The sequence below is a fragment of the Penicillium argentinense genome (genome assembly GCF_028826775.1).
Source record: "Penicillium argentinense strain IBT 30761 chromosome Unknown utg000002l_segment0_segment0, whole genome shotgun sequence".
In the NCBI taxonomy this organism is placed as follows: Eukaryota; Fungi; Ascomycota; class Eurotiomycetes; order Eurotiales; family Aspergillaceae; genus Penicillium; species Penicillium argentinense.
In genome coordinates this window covers 3,074,219-3,093,687 of record NW_026622661.1, presented here as the reverse complement: position 1 = coordinate 3,093,687, position 19,469 = coordinate 3,074,219, and the positions used below count along the sequence as shown (strand labels likewise).

General features: G+C 49.0%; 4 protein-coding genes across 4 annotated transcripts; 1 reads left to right on the top strand and 3 right to left on the bottom strand.

Moving 5' to 3' along the window:
- Nucleotides 1-1,700: 1,700 nt before the first annotated feature.
- On the bottom strand, nucleotides 1,701-3,191 carry N7532_001987 (tetratricopeptide repeat protein; the record flags this gene model as incomplete). Its single annotated transcript, XM_056614481.1, has 1 exon — nucleotides 1,701-3,191. One exon carries the CDS (start codon nucleotides 3,189-3,191, stop codon nucleotides 1,701-1,703), a length of 1,491 nt encoding a protein of 496 aa, XP_056479522.1.
- A 1,887-nt stretch (nucleotides 3,192-5,078) lies between these two features.
- On the bottom strand, nucleotides 5,079-5,486 carry N7532_001986 (tetratricopeptide repeat protein; the record flags this gene model as incomplete). Its single annotated transcript, XM_056614480.1, has 2 exons — nucleotides 5,079-5,265; nucleotides 5,398-5,486. The coding sequence occupies 2 exons, from the start codon at nucleotides 5,484-5,486 to the stop codon at nucleotides 5,079-5,081; spliced, it is 276 nt and encodes a 91-aa protein (XP_056479521.1).
- Nucleotides 5,487-13,031: 7,545 nt separating this feature from the next.
- N7532_001985 (uncharacterized protein) lies at nucleotides 13,032-14,200 on the bottom strand (the record flags this gene model as incomplete). Its single annotated transcript, XM_056614479.1, has 2 exons — nucleotides 13,032-13,666; nucleotides 13,717-14,200. 2 exons carry the CDS (start codon nucleotides 14,198-14,200, stop codon nucleotides 13,032-13,034), a joined length of 1,119 nt encoding a protein of 372 aa, XP_056479520.1.
- A 2,749-nt stretch (nucleotides 14,201-16,949) lies between these two features.
- N7532_001984 (uncharacterized protein) lies at nucleotides 16,950-17,608 on the top strand (the record flags this gene model as incomplete). Its single annotated transcript, XM_056614478.1, has 2 exons — nucleotides 16,950-17,185; nucleotides 17,281-17,608. Coding segments are annotated over 2 exons (564 nt in total), but the record flags the coding sequence as incomplete, so codon positions are not given.
- Between the last annotated feature and the right edge of the window lie 1,861 nt (nucleotides 17,609-19,469).

The window sequence follows — 19,469 nt, the reverse complement described above, 5'->3', positions numbered from 1 at the left end:
AGCGCCAGTCTCGCGAAGAGCGAAATAAATCTCAACAGTGTGACCCGGTGGAGAGCCAAATTTTGAGGACCACAAAAGGAGCTTTGAATAAAGAGGCTACCTCTTCTGGAGAGACAGCAAAAACGGTGCTACACTCTTGCAACCTATTCTATAGGGATCTCCACTGTGACGGATGACCCTGGGAATAGCCTCGTCTCGTGGAAGGATGCCTGAGGCATAATATTGGGTCGTTTGCACAACGCGTTTGCTGGGGACTTAACCCCTCTTTTTCTGGCGGACTTTCTTTCTTTCTCTTTCCTTCTTCATCTTCGAGATTCTCGTAAGTAGGCACCGAATGAATTTGTTTCTTTCGAACGGCCCGTAACATCCACCTGCTTTTTTTCCATGCTCAAATTTTCTTCTAATCCCGGTACTCGAGTTCTTCTTGTAGCCATTTGGTTCAACGTCCTTTTGGCGCTATTGAGTTTACGAGATTATACTAATGAGGTCGTTGACAATGATCATGCATCTGTTATGATAGCGTCTAGAGGATGATTTGTACCACAAGGCTCTCTCCTTCATCTGACTGTCTATGGTTTCATTGGCCAGTAAACGAACTCTCGAGTCCTAGAAGGAATCCGAAAGCTCAGACGAGGTTGATTCTCCAACATACAGCCGTTCTCGAAATCGGCTTGACCAGCACACACTCAATCACTCTTTTCCGGTCCCACCGCCAAGGCTTTAGCGCAGATCATTTATTGAGCCTGCCACTCTAAATTGAGGGCGCCGTAAAATGCGCTCGGCATGTTACAATGCATAACTCCGCAAGTATTACAACATGCTGCACAAAACTCAGTGGAATTCCATGGAAGCCAATGGTTGGTTCCTGGGCTCTCTAGACTGCAAAAAAGAAGCTCTCAAAGTATTATACTGCCACTGATCATGAACCTTACGGTGATATCTACGCTCTTGCAACAATCCTTTGTCCATCAAAGAAACTCCGATACTTTTCATCAAGTGATTGGCAAGGTGAAATTGACTATGTGCAACATTATCATGAAGTTCTGAAACGAGAGTTCAATCGATACAAAGAGTTACTTCACCACAACTCAGATCCTACAGCATTGGATGATATATTTAGTGAGGCTGTTGATGATAATAATGACTGTGATCTTGATGCTGCCTGTGCTTCCCAGAACCAGCTACCCGAGGAGCTCACAAAGCCTGAAGATGATGAGATCGCAAGATATCTTGCCCGTGGGATTGAGAGACAGAAGGCCCGAGTTTTCTGGAAGGAGCATGAGAATGAATTCCCTATCCTTGCAAAGATGGCACAGGATATTCTCTCTATCCCTGCCAGTGGTGCTGGTGTGGAGCGATTGTTCAATTGTGCCCGTGATATCTGCTACTATCGCCGCGGTCAGTTAAAGCCAGACACAATCCGGGAACTAATGCTTCATCATTTCGCAACCAACTTTGATGTCAGGCAAGATGAGCTCGGTGTTCTTAAAGAGCATCTTTCTAATGGGGAGGCTGCGCTATTGGATCACATCTTTCCGTCATCACCCTGCCAACTCTTGGCAGCAATGTTCACTCAAGCGCTAGAGTTATCCCATAGTGCACAAGTCAATACGTGATGGAAAGATCGTTTTGAGAAATTATCACATATGGCCGAATTTGTCACAGGATATAAACATTTGATATTCAAGTAGCTAGCTTATCTAGCCATTCAGACGTCGGCGCTCTCTTCCCCATTCCAGCAACGTTTCGGAATTGGATAAAGTGCCCGGATGGATTGGCCCTAATATCTGCTTCTGTTTGGCAATGCAGTCCCGTAGTAAAGTGTTGGCCTTGGAATCGTGCCCTAACGATTTCCAGGTGAAAGCGAGGTTGGCCATGCTTGACAGCGTGTCAGGATGGTACTCGCCGAGCTTCGTTTTACGAGCCTCCATCACCTGCACGTCAAGCTGCTCGGCCTCATCCCACCGGCCCTGCTTCCAATATGTCGATGCCAGATTGGCCATACTCGCCAGCGTAGAGGGATGAAACTCGCCCAGCTTCCTCTTGCGAGCCTCCATCACCTGCACGTCAAGCTTCTCGGCCTGTTCCCACCTGCCCTGGTTCCAATACGTCGATGCCAGGTTGCCCAAGCTTGACAGTGTGTCAGGATGGTACTCGCCGAGCTTCATCTTGCGAGTCTCCATCACCTGCACGTCAAGCTGCTCGGCCTGTTCCCACCGGCCCTGGTTGCAATACGTAGACGCCAGGTTGGCCATACTCGTCAGCGTAGAGGGATGATCCTCGCCAAGCTTCACCTTGCTCGTCTCCATCACCTGCACCTCGAGCTGCTCGGCCTCTTCCCATCGGTCCTTGTTCCGGTACGTGGATGCCAGGTTTGCCATACTCGCCAGCGTAGAGGGATGATCCTCGCCGAGCTTCGTCTTGCTCGTCTCCATCACCTGTACCTCGAGCTGCTCCGCCTCCTCCCATCGGCCCTGGTTGCGGTACGTAGACGCCAGATTGGCCATGCTTGACAGCGTGTCCGGATGGTCGTTGCCGAGCTTCATCTTGCTCGTCTCCATTACCTGAACGTTGAGCTTCTCGGCCTCCTCCCATCTCCCCTGGTTCCGGTAAGTCGACGCCAGGTTGGCCATACTCGTCAGCGTAGAGGGATGGTCCACGCCGAGCTTTGTCTTGCTCGTCTCCATTACCTGAACGTTGAGCCGCTCGGTCTCCTCCCATCGGCCTTGACTCGAGAACGTCAACGACAGGTTGGCCATGCTTGCCAGCGTGTCAGGATGGTACTCGCCCAGTCTCGTCTTGCTCGTTTCCATCACCTGCACCTCAAGCTGCTCCGCCTCTTCCCACCGGCCCTGGTTCCAATACGTCGATGCCAGGTTAGCCATGCTTGACAGCGTGTCCGGATGGTCCTCACCGAGCTTCATCTTGCTCGTCTTCATCACCTGCACCTCAAGCTGCTCCGCCTCCTCCCATCGGCCCTGGTTGCGGTACGCCGACGCCAGATTTGCCATGCTTGACAGCGTGTCAGGATGGTCGTCGCCGAGCTTCGACTTGCTCGTCTCCATTACGTGCACGTCAAGCTGCTCAGCTTCTTTCCATCTGCCCTGGTTCCAATACGTGGATGCCAGGTTGGCCATACTCGTCAGCGTGGAGGGATGATCTTCGCCAAGATTCGCCTTGCTCGTCTCCATCACCTGTACCTCAAGCTGCTCGGCTTCTTTCCATCGGCCCTGGTTCCGGTATGTCGACGCCAGGTTGGCCATACTCGTCAGCGTAGAGGTATGGCCCTCGCCAAGCTTCGCCTTGCTCGTTGCTTCACGGTCACACCTCTGGAAGTCTCTCAGGTATTGTGATACCGAATAGCGAGGAACCCGATTTTGGATATAGCTAGCGGCCTGTACGATCGCTAGCGGCATGAACTCGAGCTCTTCCACTAACTGTCGGCTCTCTTGGCTTTCCCCTGGTTGTGAAAGCTTTCGTTGCAGAAGCTCCAGCGCTTCAGGTCTTTCCATTGGTTTAACTTCAATGAGGCCCTTGTGATCGACCATTTTCAACGCAACTTCTCTGGCTCGGCTCGTGATGATGGTGGATCCATTTCGGCTTCTAGGAACGTATTCCAATATCGGTTTTGTCGATGATTTCCGGGGACCTTTCGTCGAATCTTCAGTCTCTACCGCTGAAAACGAGCAAAGCAACTTATCGTCATCGACATTATCAAGGATACAAATCCACTTCCCTATCTTCTCATCCCGGAGCCGGTTCTCGACCAGTCTGAATATGTTACTTTCCGGTTCCTGGCGACCGGGGATCTTGACCTGGTCCGCGATGTCCCGGAAACTTTGCTCAAACCGGGCTTCGTTACTGGCATGGACCCAGAAAACCCATGTCGCCGGCGATTCGGATCGGACCCGATAGGAGTATTCGATGGCCAGCTGTGATTTTCTTCGAGTTGTGAGCGAAATACCACGTCCTGGTCGCTCTACACTTACCCAACACCGCCGCGGCCGACTAGCGCTATTCTCGACCCTGGCACCGAGCTTTTTTCATGAATCTGATGCAGCAGCGTGTCACGAGAGACAAAGCCTGGATCGCGCGGGAATGGGACAGTTGATAACGGGCTAGGCGGGGTTTGCGGTCGCTCTAGGATGAGAAGCAGTGGTTAGCAAGTCGACCGTGGCTGTACGGCTCCTGATTACATACTTGGCGGCAGATGGAATTCCGCATTGATCGAGCCACGGTTATCTCCGATCTGGAGCCCATGATTGTTGCCAAGGAATGATGTTGATGCCATGATCAAGTAACTTTGCGTTGTATGAATTTCATTCGAAGGACCGTGGTCCAATCCCCAGCTGAAAGAGGCGCCAAGTCCTGAGCTTTAAGATCAGGTGACCTTGCGGCGCTAAGACAGGGAATCAAACTTGCGGAATCAAACTGAGATTGGCTCCTGCGGGTGGGATCGGCCCGAACCAGGACACCCAGATCACGCACAGCACGCGATAGACAGCCAGATCCCTCTAGCTAAAAGCACGCTTTGAAGTTCAAATATTGACATCCGGTGCTGTCGGTTATCAAACACATACTGGGAGTATCAAAATCAGTTTCACCACTTGCACACAGATATTCTTTCTCAAGACCCGCTCTGCAAAACGCTTGTCTAACTATATATCGCTTGTTCTAGTTTCAAGGGGCTGAGTCGTATCGAAAGACATCATGGAAGACTGGGTGAGCTAAATTACATGAAATACTACTACCATCGATACACCCATGACGTCATCATTCAGCTCGCTCCTACGACCTTACTACCGTCACTCTTGGCAACAATATCCGCCATGGCTCTGAAGACAGGCCTTTCCCTAAGTCCGCAACATAATAAGGTACGGTATTGAAAATGAAATAGAAATTGCTATATTAACATGTATTCAAGCATCTGTTCTACTTAGGCATTAACGTCCTGCGCCTCCGTTTCCCATTCCAGCAATGTTTCAGAATTCGATAAAATGGTCGGGTGATTCGGCCCAGTGTTTTTCCTGTTTGACTGTGCAGGTCCATAGTAGTTCGATGGATTCGGCATTGTAACCTCAAGTTTTCCAGGTGAACGCAAAATTGGCCATGCTCGTCAGCGTGTCGGGTTGTTCCGCGCCGAGCTTCGTCTTGCGAGTCTCCATGACCTGCACCTCGAGCTTCTCGGCCTCCTCCCACTGAACCTGATTCCGATATGTTGACGCGAGGTTGCATATGCTCGTCAGCGTGTCGAGGTTCTGCTGCCTGGGACAGTCCGTTCTGGTGAGTTTCCGGAGTGACGGCCTCGACCGATCGGCCAAGTTCCTTGCAAATTGCCCGAAAAAGACGCACGCTTTCGCTGCTCAGACAGATCTTCAGGAGCGAGCCGTGACCGACCATGCATATCCGTCCTCGATCGGTGGCTGGAGACGGACCTGGCTGGGCGCAATGATGAGACCAAGGCGGTCATCTATGCTGTTTAGCATTCCTTCGCGGCGCGAGTGTGACAAGACGAGCACTTACAAATGCGGAGCGACATAGCTTCTTGCCATTGCTGTTTTAGTTGAGCACGTCTCTCGTTGTTAGTCTTGGCCATGAATCCAGGAAATGCGACCTGCAATGGCAAGCCTTCTGAGGGACGATTTGCGTAGGAAGAAGGGCTCGGGATGGTTGTGAAACACTAGAGAACTTCCTTGACATCTGTCATCATTGAAGACTATCGCTGAAAGTCACCAAGGGGAAATACTGCGAAAATTCGTTGAAGGGCAAGATAGCAATCGGTGAAGGAGTTCATTGAGGGGGTAAGTAGGAATTATTTTTTAGGTTCGTTGAAGGTCAATTCCGACTAGCCGTTGGAAGGTTTATTTAATAGGGTCTTTGAAAAGGCATTAGTTCGAGAAGACGTTGGAGAGTACCGTTGTATAAAAAAAGCTCTACATCATCGTTGGGAAGATAGATTTTTGGATGTCATCGAGGAAAGAATTCAAAATAGTCGTTGAAGAGCATAATTGGACGGAGTCGTTGAAGTATCAAATCGAGTCGTTGAAGTATCAAATCTAGAATTGATTGAAGGAATAGAAAAGGAATATCATCGATGGAACTAACCGGGGATGGGGGATCTTGATGGGTCGTTGAAGACAGAATTTTAGAGCGTCGTTGAAAAAAGACGTTGAACAGATCAATTCTATGGAGAAGTTAAAGAAACAATCTAAAAGACCGTTGAATAAATTAATTGGGGAAATAGTGAAATAGTTAACAAAAACAATCTCAGGCAGTCGTTGAAAGGAGAGCCAAAAGGAAGTATTTGAGAGCATTTGTCGTGAAAGTCGTTGAAGTCGATCGTTGAAAGGCATCGTTAATGATTGACTCTTCCTGGCATTATCTTTCCCAAGAAACCAGAATTTCCGGGGACTAATTCTGACGAGGTAAGAAACCAATGCTCGGATTCAGAGATAGTCCTCTCGCTAGTACAACCCCCGTAGATTTCTTTCATTCAGCACGAATTTAGTTTCACCGTCTTATTCCCTTGGATTTCTTGTAAAAGGCTTGGCAAGGCCCACTTGAATCTTTATTTAGCTTAGCCTCGAGAATAGGGCGAAATCTCTTGTAGCATGTGTATGATTGTTGTTAGGCCTCGCCAAAACCCGCCCACGGCCCAAACCCGCCCACGAAAACCCGGCCCACGGGTTGGGTTGGGTCTTAGTCAGCAAACCCGTGGGCGGTGTTGATTTATAGTGATGCTTCAGTGTTCATGTTGTTTAGGGGAGTTGATTGTGTTAGATACAGGTAGACTGGTGAACAGGTATATAGGCATGCACGTGATCCCAGCCCCCATGATTATCCCAGTAACCGTGATATTTCAACACTCCCACTCGCTGATATCCTTCTGACGAAGGAGATTAGCGATCTTTTATCACGGTTGTCAAGCCCCATTAAAACCTCCCAAAACCAGTGGTAAAAAAGGAAGGAAAGGGTGCTTGCATGCCGGTCTTTTGTTTTGTTTTGTTTTCTTTTAGTTTGAAGGCTCGTGTCTGACCGGGCTATTATTCAATGCCGAGGCCTTCTCGAAACCATTCAAATCTGTCTCGTGCAAGGGGCTTCGTGAAACCATCCGCTATCTGTTCTGACGTTGGGATATACTTGAGTTCCACTGTCCCGGCATCTTGGACTTCTCCTTGCCACTTTCGCTGGATTTCCATATGCTTTGTGCGCGAATGATATTGAGGGTTTGAGGCCAGCGCAATGGCTCCCTGGTTGTCGCCGCAAATGATCGTTGCCCGTTGTCCCTGGCCCATATTCAGCTCGTGAAGGAGTCTTCTCAGCCAGATAGCTTCCTTGGTTGCTTGTGTCTGGCCTATGAATTCGGCCTCGCAGGTTGACAGGGCAACAACATTCTGGCGCTTTGATTGCCAGCTGATTGCTCCACTTCCAATGTTGAAAAGATATCCTGCCGTCGAGCGCCTTGTCTGGCGACAGCCGGCCCAATCTGCATCCGTGAAGCCACGGAGCATCTGGAGCTGGCCTTTATATGCGAGACTGAGAGATTTGGTGCCTTTGAGGTATCGAAGGATTCGACGCGCGAGCTTCAGATGTTGTGGGCCAGGATTTGTCAAGTGTCTGCTTGCCGCTGAGACAGCGTATGCAATATCGCCTCTGGTTCCAAGCATGACATACATCAGCGATCCGACCACGCGCTGGTACTCATTCTTTGTATTCGACGGGCAGATGTATTCAGGGCCGTTTTCTGGTAGAGGTGAGGTGTCGATGGGCGTGCTGACAGGAGCACAATCCAGCATCCCGAATTGCTGAAGGACTTTGCGCACGTAAGCCTCTTGGCTCAGATAGAGGATTCTGTTCTGCCGATCTCGTCGGATAGTCATGCCGAGATAGTAGCTGCAGGGGCCAAGGTCTGTCATATGAAAACGGTTTCTGAGGCTTCGCTTGATCTTCTTTATCTCTGCAATGCTTGGTCCGATGATCAAGAGGTCATCGACGTATACTGCGATGTACATGCTGCTCCGAACAAAGATACTGAGATCGGCGTTGATGGGCTCAAAGCCAAGATCTCGAAGGAAATTGGTCAGCGTCTGATACCAGATACGAGGTGCTTGCTTCAGGCCGTAGAGTGCCTTGCGAAGCTTGCAGACCCTCGATGTGCCGTCTGTAGCGTGATGAGGCTGTTCAACAAAGATCTCATGGTCTATCTCGCCATATAAGAACGCTGTTTTGACGTCCATTTGTTCGATCTCGAGATCCAGAGCTGCGGCAATTGCGAACAAGGCTTTGTAGCTCATTGGTTTGACTACGGAAGCAAATGTCTGATCATAATCGACACCTTCTTCCTGGGTGAAACCTCTGACTACCCATCTGCACTTGTGGCGGACGATTTCTCCGCCTGATCCTCGTTTGAGTTTAAAAATCCACTTCCCGCTCAGGATTCGGCGATCCCTGGGAGGGTCAACCATTTCCCAAGTTTTGTTTTGTTTGAGTGATTGTATCTCTTCGATCATTCCCTTTTCCCATTCGAGCCAGCGTGGATCATTCTTGGCCTGTCGAAGGGACTTTGGTTCGAAGGGTTCTATCTCTTCCGCCGCAACAGCCAAGAAGGTTGGAATGACGTTCTTGTCGGGGATATTCATCAATGCGAGTTCTTCTTGGTCATAACCGGATGTGTCTCGAAAAGTTTGTGTGTCACGGAGCTTGAGTTCAGGGTGGCGTTCCAGTGAGTCTTTTTGCACTAAGTGTTTTGCACCACCCTCTCGTAGCTCGGAATAATCTAGCCAATCTGGGATTCGCCCTTGCTGAGCATCGCCTTGTTGCTGGTCGCTACCGGGTGGTGAGTCAAACCTAAGGGCGGAATCCTGTGAAGCAGGTGATAAGGGCCCGAAGGTATCATCACTCCGTGTAGGCGAAAAGGTTATAGCTCCTTGGCCAGCAACAGCGGGCTGCGAGGTCTTATCACTCGACTGAGGCAGATGCACTTGCACTATGTCGTCCCATGATCCAGGCTGTGTTTGCTCTTGTGGCGCCAGGGATGCCTGACGCCCCGAGGCTGGCACGGATGCATGTCGCATACTGGCCGACGGTTGGTTTATTAGTCCCACCGTCTCACTCCCCCCTGCGGCAGCAGCCGTTGCCACAGGAAAGCTCTGCTGTTTGGCTCCCACGTCTTGTATGGTCTGCGTGGAGGGAGTGTTGAGGACTTCATAAAATTCTGCATTTGGCGTACCAATGATTCTGCCGTCTTCTAGCAGGATGCGATAGTTTGTATTACCTTCGTATCCCAATAGTAGACATGGCCTTGTTCTTGGTCCCGTCAGCTTCTTTCTTTGTTTGGGTGGAATTAGGTACTCTCCCTTGGATCCTATGACTCTCAGCCGTGACAGGTCAGGCTTGTCACCATACCAAGCTTGGTACGGAGTCATATTGCGTTTGGATGATGGGGATCGATTTGAGAGGAATGCCGCAGTTCGCGCAATCTCCGGCCAGAATTTGGGCGGTAGTTTCGCATGCCTGAGCGTTGGTCCGACTCGGTCGTAAATTGTCTTGTGGGCTCTTTCCGCTACCCCATTCTGCTGGTGCTGGTCGACGCCCGTGACTTCGGCTCGGATTGCCCTCGAGAAGAGGGTAAATTTCATTTCTTCTCCCACTTGTTCCGGGATCCGGTCAAGACGAATGCGCCTGCATTTGCGCTCAGGGCGCTCATTGTGGTCGAGGAAGTACCGCAAGGACTCCACGACGTATTCTTGCCGTTGTGGTATGGGGACGATCTCAACCCATCCAGTATGGTCGTCAACAATGGTTAGCCAGTAGCGACTACCATCAAGGCCCTCCTCAAAAGGTCCTGCAACATCGATATGGAGGAGTTCCATGGCGTATGTGGCTCTTTTGCACGCTTCTGAACGGCGATGGGGGGTTTCAATCATTCTTCCCTGAAGGCATGCGTTGCAAGGTTGGCGTGGTGTATCGTCCTGAATGCCGTGAGCTTGCTTTTTGAGTCGTTGTATGTTCGCACCGCTCATGTGAGCGAGCCTATTGTGCCAAAGTGCCGATTGCGGGCTGACATGGTAGGCTGGAAAAGCAGGTTTCGACCATAGGTCGAGTGCGTAGACTCCATGATATTGGCTCGCAGTGAACAGATTTCTCCCATCTGATTTGTTCCGAATAAAGGCGCCATTTCTCGAGAAATCAATCTTTGCCCCCCGATTGAGAAGCTGCAGCACGGATATGAGATTCGCATGCGCAGTCGGGACGAACAAGACGTCATCTAGAACAAGCCATTTCTTTCTTCCTCGTACATTGCACAAGATATTTGCCACTCCTATGCCGGAAGGAGCCGTTGAGGTATCGACGCTTCGCAATGGTGGACCGTCATATTTGTCCATCTTAACGAATCTCAAGGCATTGTTACAGACGTGCTGGGCACATCCGCTGTCCACGATCCAGGCCTCACTGATCGAGGGAGCCTTCGTGACCATCATGCTGGGAATGAAATCAAATGTGGCAACATTTCCTTCAACTTCGGCTCCGAATGCTGCATTGATATCCTGTTTTGAGGCTTGTGTCGCCATAAACGTCGGTCTTTTGGGGTCTCTCGGTCCTTCTGAATCGTCGTCTTCATGATCCGTACTGGCCCGCCTCTTTGATGAATTACGATGGTCCGCATGCGCATCTTTGGGGTTTGATCTGCGCGTCGTTCTCTCCTTTCCTTGGTCCCTCGGTTTAGGGTTCTTCTTGAAACACTGCGGCTCTCTGTGATAGGGTTTTCGACAGAAAAGACAGAAGGGGACATTGTTGATCTCGATCCGGCAAGTTTTCCCATCTGGAGACGGTATGACTTTCTTGTCTTCAAGTCTTCGACTGAGTGTGAAGGCAGGAAGGGCATTTGCATCTGCGGGTTGGTTGCCCAGCTGTCCTTTTCTGTGTTCCTCTTCAATGGCCTTGTTCTCAATGTAGTCGAATGTAGGAGCTGCTTTGGTGATATTTCCGTCCTCATCTCTATCATTGACAATGTCCATTTGCCGAAAGACATGGTCGCGGAAACTCTCATATTCTGGACCTAAGGCATGGAGGAAGAAGAAAGTTCGTTCAATCTCAGAAGTGACACATGCGGGGTCGAGTAAAAGTTTCTCGGCATGGATCTTTCTGATCTCGGCCCCGAGGGCTTGTGCACTCCCACATTTTGCCCGGGTAAGTGACATGTACCTCCTCTGAAGATTCACGTATGTTCCTGAACCTTCCGGCTTAAAGCTTTCTTTGACCGCTTTGATCAGTGACTGGACTCGGGTGATTTCGAAGGCGTTTATCCGCTGAGCCGCATTGTGGGTCAGCTTTGCCGCGATCATTGCCGAGTAGAACGTCTGGCGGTGAGACCATTGCTGCGCCTCCTCTTCTTCCAGAGGTGGGATGGCTTCATCCTTAGCCACAGGAGGTATTCGAAGAAACTCCTTGACTTTCTGGTTCCACTGTGACCAGTCGTTGGCATTATCGAGTGTTGGTATGGCATGATAGAATGTGCTCAAGCCTATTTGTTCAAATTTATTCGAATCCATCGTGGTGGTTTTCAGGGCTCTTCGGTGCTAAAGAATTCGGCACTTGACGAGCCACTTGAGTGAATTGAGTGGACAGAAGGCGTGCAGTTTGACAGCTCGGGAGACCGCGCCTCAAGACCGAATAGTTCCAGGCTTGATATCTCGCTGGGCGGACTAGAGCTGATGGAGTGGGAATAATCCGATGAGCCTGGAGTAGGCGTATGCGATGGAGGAATGTATTCACTGTCCGATAGGTCGTATGGTTTGAGGTGATTGCGATACGACTCGAAGAAATGAGGAAAGCGGACGCGGTCAACCATATATCGTGGCTTTCGCTCTTGAAAGGTTGTCGGTCTGTTTGGTCGGAGGTTGTACCGATTTGAGTTATTCCCATTTGAGGTCAACGGTGCATGTCCAATCTCAGTGCTTGTTGAGTTGAGGTGATTTGGACCCTGCTCTGGACTGGAGAACGAAGGTCGAACTTGACGTGGAGAACTGTGTCCTGTGGTATGCCGGGAGTTGGCGATAACAGGCGCAGCAGCGATCGCCCGGCGAGTGCGCTCTTCCAGAGGTAAACGCCTATAGGCCCCGCCGAGTGCGTGTCGGGAAAGTAATGGAAACTTCGCTTTTTGGATTTGCGAGAAGCGCCACTGGCGGATGTATCGAAGATAGCATACCAAGTTGAGCTCTTCTTCAGTCCATCTGTGTCCCTTGTATGATCCTTTCCTTCTCGTCATAGGTCAAAATAGTGGAATGTCCTTTTCCGAGAATGCCAGGGATTTGAGAGGAAATGGATTCCTAGCATGCTACAGAGAGCAGGTCGTTTCTGGTGGCAATGTGATACGTCTGGAGCGGTGTGACGTTTGTAGCGGTGTAAGACGATGTTGTCTGTTGTGAAACATGTCTATAGACCATCATTGGTCTAACGACTTTCTGTAGCGGTGTGGTGGCTTTGTCAGCCTTGTGAGACGATTTCGCACAATTCGTTTGCCTGTTGATCCTCAGAAAAAATGTCTTCTCGGTTGAAGAACTAAATGAGAAATTCCAGTTCAGTCAATATATGTATGAAGCTTTCACTTAAGGGGGAAACTTAGGAGTAGAAAGTATTCTCCAGTTTGAGGTGAGCATTGCCGGGCTCATAACCTGTTGATTTATAGTGATGCTTCAGTGTTCATGTTGTTTAGGGGAGTTGATTGTGTTAGATACAGGTAGACTGGTGAACAGGTATATAGGCATGCACGTGATCCCAGCCCCCATGATTATCCCAGTAACCGTGATATTTCAACAGGCGGGTTGTCATTTGGGCAACCCAACCCAAGACCCAAATGGGTACCCTTGATAACCCAAAAAGGCAAAAAAAGCTGACTTATCACTTTACATTAAATTATGCAGTAATTTTCGATTACATAATGGTATCGATTGTGTTCTCCTGGTCTACGGCTGAGAAGATTTGGAACAAATATGATGGACGAAGAAAATAAGATTGGCTAACTATAAAGACTAGTATATCTCATAACCTCGCAGTCGGCTCGAGGGCATTGTCACCCGACCAGAAGATCTCTTCTGGCTTCTCTCACCCAACTGCGTGATTGGAGGCGGAAGTAAATCTGCTTCCTCGGATTCAACCACCTCTTCCTCCATACCCTCTTCCTCCATACCCTCTTCCTCTTGTTCCAGGTCGTAAGTCTGGCTGTCCATGGTGCTCCGACCAGTCTCTGCCAGCGTACACTCCGCTTGATATGGCTCCTCGAGCTCAAAATTACCCTCGAAGTCCTCGCTCTCTTCAATTTCTTCATCGTCGCTGATCGGCTCTGCATCCTCTTCAATTGCCTTCAGCGCTTCATCCTCTTCAAGTGCCTCTTGGCTGTCGTTCTCCAATGGTTTCTCCAGACGGGTCAGTTGCTGTCCCTCTAGTGTGAACTTTTCTGAGCACATATACATCATCAAGTCTTGAATAGTCGCTTCATGAAGAGATCCTCGACGGTAATGACAAATGTCTCGTGCACTATTGAAAAGCCTTTCTACGCCCGCGCCGGTGGCAGGGACCGAAAGCAAGTCTCGTGCAAGCCGAGAGAGCACCGGGAACTCGTATTCGTGTTCCTTCCAATAAAGCCGCGGTGATACCGGGACATTTGCTATCAGAAGTCAGTCAGTCGTTCTAGTACAGTATGCCAGTTGCTCGTACCTTCTCTAAGATACTGGTCCACTTCGTCATACTCTGCCCCTTCGTGGAGCATCGATGCATCAGGTGGTTCAAGTAGCCGATCAAGCTCTGAGCTATGTAAAGTGGAAGAGCGCTGCACCGTGCGGAATAACAGCTCGGGGTTCTGCTGCTGATACTGTGTGAAACATGCTCTCAAGTATTCACAGTACCGTTTCGACGTATCTTCGTGGCAGGTAGAGTACTCTCTATCATCGAAAGCACTCAATTTATATTGAGGAGCGAGTAATGTTCCAGTGCCATAGAGAAAACCGTGGTCGCGGTAAGTCTTTTCATAGTACTCTTTCAGCTTCTGCCTCGCAACAAGCAAAGCGCCATACATGTCCTTCTTCCAGGGTGTTGCCTTTCTTTTCAATTTCCGATTCGACCTTTCAATATGCTCCAGCAGCTTCCTGTACACGAGGAACACACTATGAATTGTGATGTCTCTGGTCTTCATCAGAGCCATGGTGAACTGAAAGAACGGTTTAGTCAAATGAACCAGGTAGTCAATTTGCCTCCATTCAGCATCAGTAACCTTGAACTGCGAGTATTCATGATCGCAGCAGTATTTGTCGATAACGTTTCTTAGCCGGCGCGCACGGCGAAGCATCAAAAACGTCGAATTCCAGCGTATTTGAACGTCATGCAACGGGAACAGCCGAGTTCCACCTGATTGGAGACACAGAAAGGCATCTCGCCGTTGTGGGCTTGCGTTGACAAAAACAGCAAATGATCGAATCTAGTTCTATCAGTGCTCCATTTATATTGACAGCCAATCAGAGAGAATCTATGCTCACTTTGGTTAGAGTATGAGCCACATCTCCATGGTTGACCGAATCTTTCAACCCATTCGCTTGGGTGTCAGACCAAAACGTCTTTATCTCTTTGTTCCGGGGTGCTGCTTTCATATGCCCCAAAAGTTGTTTCAGGCAAAGTTGAATCACATGAGCCATACAAGGAACTCGAACTATTGATTCTCTGGAGCCAATCGCGCCGGTGGAGATCAGTCTTTCCTGCAAGGCTCGTATGAGAGTTTCGTTATTGGTCGCGTTATCGGTAGTGATGCTAAAGATGCGATCCAGGAGTTTCCGTTCCTTCAGTAGTTGGTGCAAAACATCACTGAGGTTGCTCCCCGTGTGAGGGCCATGCAGCGGTTCAAATCCAAGAAGCATTTCTCGATAGTTCCAGTCTTTGTCAATGAAGTATACCGTGATTGCCATGAAGGCCTGCTGGAATGGACTGGTCCAACAATCCAAGGCAAGTGACACCTTAGCATCTTCAGGCAGATCTTGTAACTGTGACTCCTGTTGAGCTGTAACTGCATCTCGAAGTCGCCGTCGTAGGGTTTTCGCTGATGGAATTTCCAGTTCCCCCGGACCAGAGTGTAAGATGTTCAGCAGTCTTTGGAACACGGGGTTCTCCACAGTCTGAAATGGCAGCCGAAGGCAGGTGATGGTTTTCAGCAGCTGCTCCTCAAGTTCAGATGTTGTGACCCTGTCTGCGGCGAGTGATGCACTAGTGGAATGATTTTGCAACGAATCTGAGAGTAAAGTTTGATGGGATCCTCTCTTTTTCCCCCGGCGACAAGTATTGGACTTCAGGTGTCTGCTCATGGCGCTTGTACCATTTTTCTTGTGCTGCGGATGATCAAGCAAAGTAAGACAGGCTTGACAGATGACTCGTGGACGCCCAGTATCGATGTCAGCTACTTGGTCGAAGTGCTTCCAAACGTCGGCATGCCGCGATTCGGTGGACCATTTTATCTGAGACTGACCATCTCCGTTCAGCTTTTGACCGTACTCCGTTTTTTCCCACCACCCTAGGAACTCTCTCTCTAGACTCGATTCGAACAAAATCCAATTCTTTCTTCGTTGGGGCACCACACGCCTCAGCGTTCCTGGGGGCCTTCGAGCGATTATATCGTAGCTACTGCGGGATCTAGTGAAAGGCTATAGGTCGTCTCAGCATACCTGTTGGTGGTCTCGCAATATTCAGGGGCAGGAGGGGCCATTCTCTTACAGAAGACTGAATGTCAGAGTCTAGGAAAGCGTCAGATGACGGCTCAATGGAAAGCAGAGGACTGAAAGCCTGATGCAATGATCGCGACGATGAGGAAGAAGAAGCCATATTCAAGAGGCGTGCTATCGGGCTTGGGAATAAATTTTCTCATTGTGAAAACTTGGAAATGGACTTTGTTGGGGGGTCGTGTCGTGCGTTTGGATCTATTAACTTTCGCTTCGCGTTAAACCCGCGGGTACCCAAAAACCCAACCCGACCCAACCCAGCCCAAAATGGACGTGACTTTGTATAGACGCTGAGAAAGTGTGTGTCGCCGATTTAATTTATTAATTTCCAAATAATCATTTCGAGGTGGCTCATAAAGCTCAAACTCATTGAATTCTCGTGAATTCATGGATGTGGCCCCTGATCGCTTGGGATGTAGAAGTGGTGGGATGAAGGAGGTGGTCCCTTTGCAGTAAATATATATTTCCATGCCGTCAGCGTACATTGTTTCGACGTAACACACACCTTAAGGCGTGACAGAAATAAATTACCAAAATTACACTAGGTGACTAATCGAGTTTATCCACGATTTATGCATATTTTTGGGTATTTTGGGCAACCCGTGGGTACCCGCCAAGAACCCACGGGCGGGTTCACCAAGGTCAAAACCCGCGATGGGTTACCCGTGGGCGGGTAAAGAAATTGAAAACCCAACCCAAACCCACGTTTGGCGAGGTCTAATTGTTGTATTGTGTGTGGATCTGTGGGTCTCGGACCCGGTTATATAGTGTAGTGGGGAGACACCCTCCCCCTACTACATGGGTGCCATCCAGGCTATGTGACATAGCCGGCAGTATACAGCGGCCGGATAGCTAGTTCTAGAATACACCTTCTTACACCTCCCCGACCTGACCCCTACGTTTGGGCTTCTCGCTATTTCCTGGTTGCTATGCGTGTGTTTTGTGGTGGTTTTTCTGCTGAATCGTCCCGCACGTCTCAGCGCATGCAGCCATCGAGCGTTCCCCTCTTCAATAGATATCTTTCTACCGCTAAAAAACTCTCCATATAATGCGGCCCGCATATCATAATTAAGTTTGCCTGCTTTTAGACAAAGATTGCTTTAGTCCCTAACAGTTGCGCAGAATCCTGCAATCTGATGTCGTTCACCTTTTCGTTGGTAAAAATCAAAAGCAATTCTCAATTCACCAGGCATTGGAAAGTTCATTCCAAGAAAGGCCCTTGAGCCAGCGATCCTCGAGGGAGTTGATGAGGAAGACTTTGTTCGTTGCTGTGAGTGTGTGTACTCTGGGGACTACTCTGCTCCATATCCTATTCCAGGATCATCCGAAGGTGATAAATCGCAGCCGATAGACGTGGAAAAGCAGTGCCAGAAGGCGGCAAAAAGATGGGATCCATCTTATCTAACTTGGAACCTCTTCCATCCGGTGTCACTTTTATTGAATTATGATATGCTGTTGGAAAGATTTGGCCGGGATCCAGGACAGGAATGTAAAGAAGGATCAAATATGAACCTTCCACTAGCTATGCAGCAGTGTTTTTGACTCACACTGAAATTCATCGCTTTGCATTCAGAACAGGCTGGTATCCCCTGAGGGTTCTATCTTACTGCCGGTTTCTCCGATTGCTTGAGAAATTCACAGTATTTAAAGCACGGACGGGAGACATCGTTCAGCTATTGGAATTTGTTTTCGAAGATAGTGAGTATATGCAGAATCTGGCAAGTATGGCGCGAGACTACATGGTCTGGAATGTGGAGATGATTATGCGGAAAGCCGACTTCAAAAGTTTTCTGCAGCGGAACTCCTTAGAACAGACTGTCTTTCGTTCAATGTGGTACAGTCGTTCTTGAAGTTGGCTTGACCAGTTCACACTCAATCACTCTTTCCTGGGCCCACCGCCAAGACCTTAGCGCAGGATCCACATTAATTTTGGTGCAACGTAACATGCATATCGTAGAGATAGTACGGTATCTTCCTATGTACGATAATTTACACACCGCGTAGATACCTCAATGGAATTGCAGGGAAGCCGATACTGGGTCTCTGCACATCATCCGAATGAGGTCTGCCGTGCACCTGGACGATCAGCTGGGCGACTTCGATTAGCTTTTGCTCTGGAGATATTTTCTGATGAGCTCACTTTTGAGCCTGAGAGTAAGACCATGCTCCGCTTTTGCTAGTCTCGGGCTGACTTTAGTTTTTTCGTACCTTACTGGTCTTTCCATGGATTGGAATTGGGACAAGCTCGGGAACCGCCCGGTGGGAAGAAGCAAACAGCGATCAGCTGGGTGTTCGGGGACGATTTGTTCTCGCAAATCGGATTAAAAGCCGGGTGGGGCTGCTTTCTTTGTTTGCTATTCAGGCACACATGCGTTAGCACTGGTCATTGACTTGTGGATCGCTTAATAGTGATTGCGCCACCGAACAGGTTTCTTTGTTTGACAAACATTTCAGCAATAAAGAATGCGATCCCAACATTAAAAGGGAAACAACATAAAAGCCAGTAAACCATTCCCATGCCATTCGGCTTTGATCACTCCTATTCCGTTCATAATCCCATTATATTTGAACAGTTGAGAAATGCCGGGAGAGAAGCCTTTTCACCCACTGCTTCCTGTTCAGGAAGCTATTTCCATTGGTTCTAAAGATCATCTACCCCAAGCAAAAAAGAAAAAGGTGTCACTCGCGTGTAAGGAGTGTCGAAAAAGGCGGATCAAGGTTAGAACGCGCCACGTTTCACACAGACATAGAGCTAATCATTTCAGTGTTCCGGAGAGATGCCATGTACACAGTGCACATCAAAGGCTCATGTATGTGCTTTCGATCCTAGGACCGATCGCCGGCGCCGACGCGGAAGCCATTTCCTCGAATTATCCCAGCTTCATAGAGTCCTTCAAAGCATTGTGGCTCAATTACGACTTGGAACATCCGATGAAGTTAGAACGTTGGTATTGGCAATACGCAGCTTCAAAACAGACCGTGAAGCAATAAAATATCTTACCCAAATGAATGGATAGAGCTAGGAATTCATGATTCTTTTGAACCTATCATTCTGTCGGCAAGTGACTGTACTGGACTGGGCAGTCAAAAATATGGCATGTACGGTAGCAGGCTTGATGTTTTGGAATATATCTCTAGAATACACGGCCACTATGATAGACCAACAGCACACAGTGTTACGCCAGAACCACCTTGACGAAGGATACGCCTAGGCCCTATTCCCACAGCCTGTTGTACTCTAACAGCAGACTTATTGTAGATATCGAAACCTACAGACATCAGCAGCTGTTGAGGCCCTTAGTCGCCTTACAAATAACCGACGACGGGACAAAATGATCATTTGCCGATGGAATACCCCATTTAGTTGCTTTGAGCCAAAGAGACACCCTCACGAACGTTAACTAGCACATGTTGCACACGAGATTAGGGACCTTCCAGCAGGTCGCCGAGTTATTGGGGCCAGGTGGCCCTCCTCAACTGATTTGCAAAGCTCAACGACCATAGGAATACATGAAATTCCATGAGTTTTGCGTACACATAAGGTATTTTACGCCGCATGGTAATGTACCATGCATGGCGCGTTTTACTGTACCCCTCAACGCAATGCGAGTAGCTCAATAAATGATCCGCGCTAAGGCCTTGGGTGGTGGGGCCAGGAAGTAGATTCTCAGTGTATGTTGGTCAACGCGATTTCGAGATTGACTGTAGTAT